The sequence below is a fragment of the Rhinolophus sinicus genome, linkage group LG01 (genome assembly GCF_036562045.2).
Source record: "Rhinolophus sinicus isolate RSC01 linkage group LG01, ASM3656204v1, whole genome shotgun sequence".
Classification (NCBI taxonomy): Eukaryota; Metazoa; Chordata; class Mammalia; order Chiroptera; family Rhinolophidae; genus Rhinolophus; species Rhinolophus sinicus.
In genome coordinates, this window is record NC_133751.1 from 48,890,640 (window position 1) to 48,902,721 (window position 12,082).

At 37.3% G+C, this 12,082-nt stretch overlaps 1 protein-coding gene across 1 annotated transcript in view; it reads right to left on the minus strand.

Annotated features, from left to right (window-relative positions):
• EHHADH (enoyl-CoA hydratase and 3-hydroxyacyl CoA dehydrogenase) overlaps positions 1 to 12,082 on the minus strand; it is a 37,623-nt gene that overhangs the window by 18,413 nt on the left and 7,128 nt on the right. The window contains exons 3-4 of the mRNA XM_019735860.2: positions 9,955 to 10,127; positions 7,348 to 7,459 (exon numbers count right to left, since the gene is read on the minus strand). Of these exons, the coding sequence (XP_019591419.2) occupies positions 7,348 to 7,459; positions 9,955 to 10,127 (285 nt within the window). The remainder of the gene's footprint in view (positions 1 to 7,347; positions 7,460 to 9,954; positions 10,128 to 12,082) is intronic.

The window sequence follows — 12,082 nt, forward strand, 5'->3', positions numbered from 1 at the left end:
GAATTTGACACATTACTTGCTTTCTTGCCGATAAGGTACATCTTGCCCTGAAAAGTAATCATCAAATCAGTGTCGGTGGTAGTAATTCCAGTCTTTGCTGCTCCTATCGTGTTGATGGATGCCATCTCTGAGACAAATCCTCCGTTCCTGGTTCTTATTAGTGCTTCAAAGAGCTACAAGTGGGTTTTCTTGATCAGATAGATAGTTCAATAATTTTTGGCAGGGGTCACTCCATAACAGCAATATTTGGGTGGTTTTCTGGAAGTGCCTTTGAAAACAGACTTCCAAATTTCCTCCTGGGGTGAGGAAAGTGGTGGGGAATGGGTGGCTTCAGGGGTCAAGTCTCCTCTATGAAACTCACTTTGCCGAGAGGTGATTGATTCAGGCTCCCCAGGTTAAGATGACCAAGTGAACAAAAAATGGAAGATGGAAATCTGGGTAATAAAAGGATCTCTGAGGCAACTAACCAGGGGAAACATGAGCTACTGTGTTTCCCCAAAATAAGACCTAGCCGGACAATCAGCTCTAACACATCTTTTGGAGCAAAAATTAATATAAGACCCGGTCTTATTTTACTGTAATATAAGACCGGGTCTAATATAATATAATATAATATAATATAATATAATATAATATAATATAACCCGGTCTTGTATTAATTTTTGCTCCAAAAGACGCATTAGAGCTGACTGTCCAGCTAGGTCTTATTTTTGGGGAAACAGTACTCACATGATGGACTAAAAATTCCTTCCATTTTAATGATTTTTTTTCTGGCCTGGATTTTACAAAAGCAAAGGAGTAAACAAACTACTATTCTTACATAGTCAATGAGATTCCAGGTACTTTCATTCTGTGTGAAGGACCTAATGACCCAGCTCTTTACATGCAACCCAAATTCTCAGGCTGAGATTTCAACTTACTTTTTCAGGCGCTGCCCTCAGCGTAGACAACCACAGTCCATTGGGCTCTAATAAGAGCCCTGCCTAGAGCTACTATAAAGAGACCCTGGGGCAACTGAAGCTGAGACTTCACTTCTCCACCCTGGGTAATCTCTTCTTTTTTTTCCCCCAATTGTCTTGGTGGCTTCTTTTCCAACCTTTAGAAAAAATTTTCTACTTGGACTCTTTCCAGATGTCATTTAAAAATGCCCCCTATAATTAATTGTACAGACTACTTAAAAAGAAAGGTGTATGATTCTAATGTCAGCTTTCTTCTAATTCTCTGTGACCTTTTCTATGCAAATCAAAATCCATCATATTCTTAGTGTTTTTACCTCTTCTCTTCATCATGTTAGAAACATGGCATTTCGATAAGCAGCAGTGTTTTGGAAAAGGCCAATTTCGGTTCATTTCATTGATTTTGGTCAAAGAAGCCAGATTTCTCCCAAGGTATTTTTGCCTTTCAGACTTAATACAGAAAACAGGGCCACAAAGTTCCTCAATGTTCGCCCACATGCTTTAATTTCTGTAAACCTTAAATTTATTTGTTTTTTTTATTAGTTTTATCTGTACAAAACACTGTAATAGTTAGACATTTATCATTTATACCCCTCACAAAATGATAACCCCCTGCCCACAATCTTCAATTTAAAGGCTCATTTCACACTAAAGTTGACCCTTGAACAACATGGGTTTGAACTTGCAGGTCCATTTATGTGTGGATTTTTTTCAATAAATGACAGTACTGTAAATGTATTTTCTCTTCCTTATTTTCTTTTCTCTAGCTTATTTTATTGTAAGACTATAGCATATAACACATGTAACATAGAAAATATGTGTTAGTCGACTTATTTATGTTATTGGTAAGGCTTCGGTCAACAGTAGGCTACTAGTTAAGTTTGGGGGGAGTCAAAAGTTATACATGGACTTTCGACCGTGTGGGGGTGGGTACTCCTACTCCCCCATGGTGTTCAAAGGTCAACTGCATTATGATTTCCCCCTATATCTTATATCTTATTTTGTCTTTTGCAGAATAAACTCTCATGAGCTTTGAATTTTCATAGTATGTTGGATTGCACGCGTCCTCTTATAAATTCTACATTAGATACTTAAAGTAGTTCATATTCTTAAATGTGTACTTTATCATACCACCGTCAATTATAACAATTTCTAATTTATTTATTGGCGACAAAAAATTTAATACTTTTAGTTTTTCTAACTCCCCTTTCTTACTCTATAGGAGTAGGAATTTGGGTAATGTATACACAGTTTTGTATTGTCGTTTCTGTGTCAAAACATATGAATTTCAATGAACAGTTCTCAAACTTTTTAGTCTTAGGATCCCTTTGCATTCTTAAAAATTATGGAGGACTCCAAAGAGCTTTTGTTTATGTGGATCATTTCTATTAATATTTACTGTATTAGAAATTAAAACTGAGAATTTTAAAAATGTTTCATTATAAGTCACTTTAAAATAGTATGATAAACCAATGACATGTTAACATAAATACATTTTTATGCAAAATAATTATGTGTTCAAATTTTTAAAAATTTAGTGAGAAGAGTGTCATTGTTTTACATTTTTGCAAATTTCTTTTATGTCTGACTTAATAGAAGACAGCTGGATTCGCATATCTGCTTCTGCATTCAATCTGTCCTGATATCACATGGTATACAATAGCCTCTGGAAAATTCCGCTGTACACTTGTGAGAGAATGAGAGTGGAAAAGGCAAGTAATGTCCTATTATCATGAAAATAGTTCTGACTTCATAGTGGTCTTAGGAATACCCAGCATTCCCTGAATCATACTTTAAAAACTCCTGATTGAGGAGATCATTTTAAAGACAATTGTATAGCATCCTAGTATATGAATGTTCCACACGTTTAACATTTGCTTGTGGCTGGAGTGATTTTAGTCATTTTGAAAGTAGCCTTTTGTTGTGTTTTGTTTTTGTCCTCTGGAAGCTTGCAGGATTCTATTTCCTGCCAGTTTAAAATCTTTACTAAAATATATCAGGGCATTAATATCTCATCAGTTTTCATAGGAAAGTTGTGTGCTTGCTAAAATACAATCTCTGATTCTAGTTCCTAACTGAAGAGTTTCTTCTATTTTTTCCTTTGATTATTACTTCTCACCTTTTTGCTTCATGCTTTGGAAGCTCTTATTATTCATAGCAGAGACCTCTATCATATGCCTTCCACGTCTGCTGCCTTCATTTACATTTTGTGTATCTTTAAGTTCTTCTGAATTCTGTAAATGTGTCTCCTCCATTTTGCTGATTCAGTTGTCTGTTGTACCATGTCTTCTTTTTATTTCTTCAAAAAGAAATAGCTTGAGCTAACGTTTTGATTTTAAACAGGATGTTCTTATTTAATAAATAAACTGTTTTCTTTACTAATTTAGAATAATGTGAGTTGTCTAAATTTTTGTTTTCTTTAATGTGCTCAGCAGACACATTTATTTCATTTTTCTTACGTCACAGTATTTTCATAGGTTTTACGTTTGGGGTTTAGTTTTAAGATTTTGGTTTGTCTGGGTTTTTTTTGTTTTGATCAGGGAATGGTGTTTGCTGATATTTATTATTGCTGCCTGGGAGCTCTGGGTATTAAAACTCACCCTCAACATCTTGTTCAAATATAGAGAAAATCCACCTGGACCTAATTCTGAAAGGCAGGCTGGATAAAGGTGCAACTCCCAATGCCTCCCCCAGTATTCTGAGTAATAAGAGGTATCTCATCAAAATCTAGGACCCTGGGGGTATCCCTGTCCCATGAATGATCACAAAGAATCAGGACTGGGGCAAAGCTCTAAGAGAATAGAGCAGAGGCTTTCTATGCTATTCAGTGAACAAGGAGGACGGGACCTAGAAAGTCCTCCTTGGAGAATAGAGGAGGGCACTGTAGTTCTTCTCACCCGATTGGACAGAGAACATCAGGGAATGAACTGCAATGTACTCAAGCATATCTTTTGTGGTTACTACTAAAGATTCAGTCGTTTTCAGGTGGTACTTCAAGGGAATTGTGGAGAAGCAATAATTAGGGCTGTCGTTACTCCACTTTCCAGAATTATCTCTTTTATGGATTTCAGAAGATCAGAAAACGTTAGCTAGTTACTTATTAGTTTAATCCAGATCTACTTACTGATTAATTTCCTGTGGGATTAGTTCCTACAATGCTGGTGTTTTTTCCTCATTCACCTCAGTAGGGAATCTTTAACTTTCAGTAACAATTAATTTTAACATCCTTTCTTATAAAAATTTTTTTCCAAACCACAAAGCAAGATTCTTAATATCATCATTATTATCAGCTACTGTATTAGTTTCCTATTGCTGCTATAACACATTACCATACACATACTATCTGAAAACAATACACAGTTGTTTTCTTAGTTTAGGATGTCAGCAGTTTAAAACAGGTCAGCAGAACTGTGGTCCTTTTGGAGGCTCGAAGAGAGAATCTCTTACTTTGTCTTTTCCAGCCTCTAGGGGCTGCCTATATTTCTTGGCGTGTGGCCTTTTCCTCCATCTTTAAAGCCAGCCAGCCATGGCTTTAAAGAGGTCTCTCTGACCTCTTGCCTCCCTCTTCTAAGGACCCTTGTGATACATTGGGCCCACCTGGAAAATCCAGAATAATCTCCCATCTTAAGGCTCTTAATTTAATCACACCAGTCCCTTTTGAATGAACATATTCATTCACAGGTTCTGGTGACTAGGACATGGACATCTTTGGGGGCCATTATTCTGCTTCCCACACTTACCATTTATAAAATATGTTCTATATGACAGAAGCATGTCATGTCATTTCATTGTTTCTTAAAATCACTATGTGATTGTTTTACTAATGAGAAAACAGAGGCTGAGAGGAGTTCAGAAGACCTCTCTCTTAAACTCCAGGATAGTCTATCCAACTATCACTTGACATCTCCACTTGGATGTCTAATAGGCCTCTCAAATTTAACACATCCAAAACTAAGTGCTTGTGATGCCTCCCTACAATCTGCTCTGCCGACAGAAATCCTCATCTCAGTAATGGCACCATCCTTCCAGCTGCTTAGGGCATTAGAATCATCCCTGACTGTCCTCTTTCTCTCACATCTGATCTGTCATAAAATCCTGTTGGCTCTACCTTCAAAATATATCCAGAATTTGACCATGTCTCACCATTTACATTGTTATCACTCAGGTCTAAGCTCCCATCAGCTCTTCCCAGGATTATTAGAGCAGCCTTCTAACCAGTCTTCCTATTTCTGCCTTTAATTAATGTATTTTCAACAACCAGAGTGATCTTTTAAAAACCTAAGTGAGAGCATGTTATCCCTCTGCTCAAAACACTTCAATCACTTTCTACTTCATTAAAAAAAAAAAAAAAGCCAAAGTTCTTTCTATATACTTCAAGACCCTACATGATGTGACTTCATCCCCTACTAAACTTCACTCCAGCTACACTGACCTTCTGGCTTTTCTTTGAAACTTCCAAGTATGCCCCTGCCTCAGGGCTCTGCATTTGCTATTTTCTCCCGGTGAAATATCTTCCTCAAGATATTAGCATAATAAGTTCCCTTACCTCTTTCAGGTCTTTACTCCGATGTTATTTTATGGGAAAGTCTTTCGTAGCTCCCCTACCTAAAATATTACCCACCCCCATCCCTACCACTTCATATTCCCCCTTTCTGCTTTATGTTTTCTCCTTGGCGCTTATCTCCATCCAGCCTACTACATATATTAGGTAGGTGTATGTCTGAGAACACTATTGTGGTAGCCAGTCTCAAAAGTGATCCCCAGTGAGTTTGGCCTCTTGGTGTCCAAGCCCCCTCCCACGATGAATAGGAGCACATGTATAATCAATAGGATAGGTCAGAAAAGATGGCATGTGACTCCAAAGCTAGGACATCAAAAATGTTACAGATTTCACCTTGCTCTCTTTTGGATCACTCTAGAGGAAGCCAGCTTCCCCCAGACATGTTGTGAAGATACTGAGCCAACTCTGTGGAGAGGTAGACGTGGAGAGGAAATGAAGCCTTCTGCCAACAATCAGCACCAACTAGCCATTCATGTGAGTGAGCCACCTTGGAAGTATATCCTCCACCCCCAATCAAGTTGTCAAATGGCTATAGCCCCAGTTGACGTTTTGACTACAATCTCATGAGAAACTCTGAGCTAGAACCCAACTAAACTGCTCCTAAATTCCTGACCCACAGAAACTAGGAAAGAAAAAAACACTGCCAATCAAGCCATGACTCACAATGAATGTAAGAGGCATTCTGATTTAAAAGAAAAAAAACTGTGCATTAAATTGATGAAATCTGATAATATGGTTATTGTCATTGTTTTTTTCTCCATACAATTTTCATGAAGGCAGAATTTGTCTTGGTTTGGTTTGCTACTATAGGCCCAATGCTTAGAACAGGGCCCAGCACATGAGAGAAGATGAATAACAGTTGCTGGATGAATGAATGAAAGTTAACTTGCACAAGGCGTATTGTTTAAATGTGGTAGAGCTGGTATTCAAATTTAGGTCTTTGATTCTGACACATGTGCTTCTTTTATTGTCAATTCTTCAGGATATAGTCTATTACCAAGATCCTCAGCTTATTTTATTCAATTCTCCTCTTTAACTAAGAAGAAAGATATGGGAATAATAATATATAGCTGAAACAAAGTTACCATGTCTAGGACTATTCTAAGCACATTGTATACATTAACTTATCTAATTTTCAACACATTGTATAAGTATATGGTAGGCACTATTATTATCCACATTTATGAGAAAACTAAGGCACAGAAAGGAAAAGTGACTGACCCAAGGTCTCATAATTATTTATACCAGTTTTCAGTAAATAGTTGTATATGTTCTTTCTTCCAACTTCACCTCATCTGGAAATATTTTTATATGTCTATGATATTTGGTAAAATCTCTAAATGTTTTCTAATGTTGCATTGTTCACATTCCCTATTGAAAGGGAACAATTTCATATTTGTAGTTAATATCTCAATACTTGGGAAATGTAAAATTCAGTCATTTAAACATTAAAACTTAAAATCATTCCTTGAAAATTCTGGTTTTAATTCTTGTTTATATTACAATTTGTAAATTAGATCTGAATATAATGCACCCTATGTGAACACCAGTGTCTATGAGTAGATACATAAACTATAATAAAACCCTTAATGTGATTAGCACTTTGTATACTTTCATTTGGAAGGCACTCACATTTGATCTTCATATTAACATTTGAGAAGCTCTCATGGAATGTATTCTTTCAATTTTGTAGACAAGAACATTGACAGTCAAAGAAGTTAAAGTATCCTCTTAAGATCACATAGGTAAAGAATGGTCAAGCCACTTTTCTAAATCCTAGTCCAGTTCCTCACATTGATCTAGATAGCTGTTGGCAGGGTTTATACTGACCTGAGGTAATTAAGTCAAGTGCAGCAGGAACTCCAATGAGTCTGGGGAGAAGCTGGGTTCCTCTTGCACCAGGAAGGAGTCCTATTAAAACTTCTGGAAAGCCAACTTGAGCCTATCAAAGTTTGAAGGCATGAAGGTCATTAGAATGAGATGATATGTAGAGTCGAGGCAAGCATTACCCGGGATTTCCCAAATTCTCAGAAACATTGTCTTATAGGACTAAGATCCAAGATGGCAGAGTAGATAAACGCTGTGCTTGCCTCATCCCGTGAACACATCAAAATTACAACTAAATTATAGAACAATCAACCTGGAGAACCATCTGAAGTCCAGCTGAACAGAAGTTTTATAACTAAGAATATAAAGAAATCACATCGAGACTAGTAGGAGGGGTGGAGACAAGAAATGGGCTAGTCCCAAACCCACATGTGGTGGATGAAAATCGAGAGCTCTCAGCCATAGAGGTACCCCATGAAGGAGCAAGGAACCCCAGTCCTTACACCAGGCTCCCCAGTCCAGAGTACTGGTGCCAGGAAAAGGAGCCCCCACAACTCCTGACTGTGAAAAACAGTGGGGATTCCGACCATCCAAGTGGGATGGAAGGCTGTGCGAAAGCCCGACATCCTCTTAAAAGGCCTGCACCGGCACTCACCCTGGGCTCCAGCAGAGGGATGGTGACTCTGGTGGCATCGGAGATATATGGGGAGAGAGAAACTGAGTTGTACAACTTCAGGGAAAGGACTGGAGGGAGAGTCCCCATTTTCCTTGTGTGGGGCCCTACTCCCATGCAGCCAGCACGCAGGTGCAATCTTTCCTGGGTTGAGCCCACCCCCATAGGCCGAATCTGAATCTGATTGGCCTGATGAGCTCCACTGCTCCACCCTGCTGACTCACTGAAACCTGCCTGACCCAACTTGAGAGTGAAAGCTTTCTCAGTGGTTAAACCTTACAGGAGCCAGCAAGTGGCAGCAGGCCTCAAAGTGTCCTAGCTTTTTGTGGAACTACCCTAGACCTGGTACTAGTGGCAGCCATCCTCAGTTCACAGTGTGGCCTCTCCCAGGTGCCTCCAGCTACAGCACAGGCAGCGACAAACCATGGATCGTTTTGTAGCTCCTACCAGGTACTCCCTGGTTGGCCACAGGCAGTGGCTGACCTGGGCCTGCACCAGAACACCTCCCAAGAGGACCCAGAACCAACATACTTTGAGATTGGCTTCAGACCACAGCAGAGCACTCCTATGTTCATTGCAGCACTATTTACAACAGCCAAGATATGGAAGCAACCCAAATGTCCATCAATAAACAATTGGATAAAGAAGATGTGGTACATATACACAACGAAATACTACTTGGGCATAAAAAAGAATGAAATCTTACAATTTGCAACAACATAGATGGACCTAGAGGGTTTTATACTAAGTGAAATAAGTCAGACTGAAAAAGACAAATACCATATGATCTCACTTATATGTGGAATCTAAAGAACAAAATAAACAAGCAAAACAGAAACAGACTCATAGATGCAGAGAACAAACTGATGGTTGCCAGAGGGAAGAGGTGGCAGGGAGCTGGATGAAAAAGGTGAAAGGATTAAGAAATACAAATTGGAAGTTACAACATAGCCTCAGGGATGTAAAGTACAGCATAGAGAATATAGTCAATAATGTTGCAACTATTGTGTTTAGTGTCAGGTGTGTACTAGACTAATTGCATAAATTATATAAATGTCTAACCACTATGCAGTATACCTGAAACTAATATAAAATAATATTGAATGTCAACTATAACTGAAAAAATAAATAATTTTTTTTAATTACATAGGAAAAAGACCAGAACAAAATAAAATCGAATGTTAACGGTGCTTATTTCTGAACGGTGAGTTTATGGTGATTTTACTTTGTATCTTTATACTTTCCTGTGTATTCTAGTCTATCACAATGATGACTATTATCTTGATTATTAGAAAACTATATTACTTACAAAAATGTTACCATTATAAGACTGGTATCACAAACCTTATTCTACATAGTAGCCCAAATTAAATCTATTTCCAGAAATAAATGGATTTATTAGTTTTGTGCTGTTTTCCAATAGGAATGTTTCTTCTTAGGTACTGACAATTATAAGGGACCACAAAACTGAAATCTTAAAGATAGGAAATCAAAATGTAAATAAGTATGCATACTCAGGGATGATAATCAAAATATATATGACCTCCTACTGCATGAACATGGCTCAGTGAAACCTGACATGTGCCATAGTACTAGACAAGAGTTCCAGGGGCCCTCCACTTACCCAGGAGTTCCACTTTAGTTAGTGTTTCATGGGGAGGTCCAAGGGCTAGGGTTAGGAGACGCAGAGGGACAGTCAGGGAGCTCAAGGTAGCAGCTATTTACCAACCAGAATAGATGTATTTTAACATTTTAACAACCAGTACCACTGAACTGGTACATAATAGCTGAGCACCAGTGCTAGAGGTACCCAAGAGTTGTCAACCAGTAAGCGAACCATTCGAAAATGATCACCTGTGATGCTTACGACTACATTGTAAGCTTGCCCTAAAGAAAAACCCCACACACCAAGCCCCGTAAGTAGCCTCAGCTGTTACCTTTGCATGGGCAATCCTATAGTGACAGCCCAGGGCTATCTCTAGCCCCCCTCCTAAAGCCACGCCTTGGATAGCTGCCACCACAGGCTTCTCATTTCTCTGTATTTCATCTACTACATGTCCTAGTGAGAAGTTAGAAGTAACAGGAGCGCTGAAGGCACGGATATCAGCTCCTATGGACACAAAAACAAGGAGAAGAGGGTTGACAAAGACATGGGCTTTATTATGTAACAATAAGGTACCAGATAATTCTTAAGGGATCTCAGCCCTCTTTGGACCCATAAAACACTTCATCCTTTGAGTGGAGACACAGTAAAGGAACAAATAGCATGGAAAACGTAGATCAATATGAAAGAAAATCCTCAAATCTTTATCAGGAATCCTGTAATCTTCTAAAAGCTGTGTTTCCATATGCTAGGTAGCAATTCTATCTTTAGAAAAATTAAAAACATCAGAGAAGCAAAATAGAGATTCTCCGACAGTGACCATTATTCTGAGACTGAGTCAGCCTCTTCCATCTTTTCCGTGATACTGTTCAACAAACCCACTCACAGCAATTTCGAGCCATATCGTTGTTAAGGGTGAGTCATTACAATTGAAAATCACAAGGAAAATGCATACATATTTATGAGTTATACGTTAATCAACCAGCTTGGAATTATGTTTTTGTGATAGATTTTTTTGTGTGTGATCAATAACAGTAACAACACTTATTGCTTTTCCTAATTATAAAAATAACATGCATAATGGAAATTTTGAAAAATACACAAAATTATAAAGAACCTAAAGATCACCCCAAATATCACTACACACAGATAACAATGTAATATTTGATAAATTCTTAGTTTTTTCCCAATGCAAATATATAAATGGCTTTGGGACTTTGAGTAAGTTATTTAACCTTTTTGTCTCAATACCTATTTAAATGACTAATGTCAGAATTAAGTGAAAGTTTACTATAATATATATTATTAGTAATATTGACAGCATTCTGTACAATCATTTTTATATTTTCTTTTTTCACATAACATTATACATAATGATCTTTCCCCCTATAACATTGTATTTCTGGAAAACATTAAACTTGATACAAGTTAAAAAGTTAAAATAATTACTTCCTGTTCAGCCTATTTGTCTTATTTTGTTCGTTTTTGCTACCTGTACCTCATCTAACATCAATTGAGGGATTATGCTTTTTTCTCTCTAAACCATCATATTTTACACTCTAGCCTATTATTATTATTGTTGTTGTTGTTATTTAGGTTCCTTGGCTTTAGCAAAACAAGATAAATTTCAATTTGAATCCCAGGCTTATCATTCCTGTGAATTTAGATTAAAATGGTTTCTCATGTAATAATACCAATTAACATTTATTGGATAAATACATCAGGCACAGTGCTAAGTTATCTCATGTAATTTTCTTAACACCTTGGTTAAGTAATGTTAACTCTCCCCATTATACAGGTAAGGAAGTTAAGGCTTTGAGATGTTAAGTGACTAGTTCAGACATATGACTAGTAACTGGTAAAATAAGGGTTTCCACTCAGGCTGTTTGACCATAGATCACATTCTTAAGTTTCACACTACAGTCTTCTTGCAGCATAAAGTTAGCATTATTATCCCAATTGTACAGAAGCCGAGGCACAGACGAGGGTGTAGTGATTTCACTTTTCAACTCTTTGTTTCTGGCATATAGAAATGCAATTAACTTTTGGATATTGATTTTTAAATCCAGTAAAATTGCCAAATTCTTATTAACCCTAATAATTTTCTGATAGATTACCTTTAATTTTTCTATAGACACTATCGTATCTTCTGGATAATAAAGTTTGTTTCTTTCTTGCCAATCCTTATACCTTTTATTTCTTTTTGTAGCCTAACTGAGCTGACCAGGGCCTGTAATGCAATGTCAAATACAAATACAACCAGCCTTGTCTTGTTCCTTTCCCATAAGGAAAGCTTTCAATTTACCATTTTGTTTGATGTTTGCTGTAGGTTTTTAAAAGTAGATATTTTAGCCTGATTAAGACATTTCCTTTCTATATCTAGTTTACTAAGAATTTTTATCTTTAATCCATTTCAAATGTTATCAGTGCTTTTTCTGCATCTCTTGAAATAATCATGATGG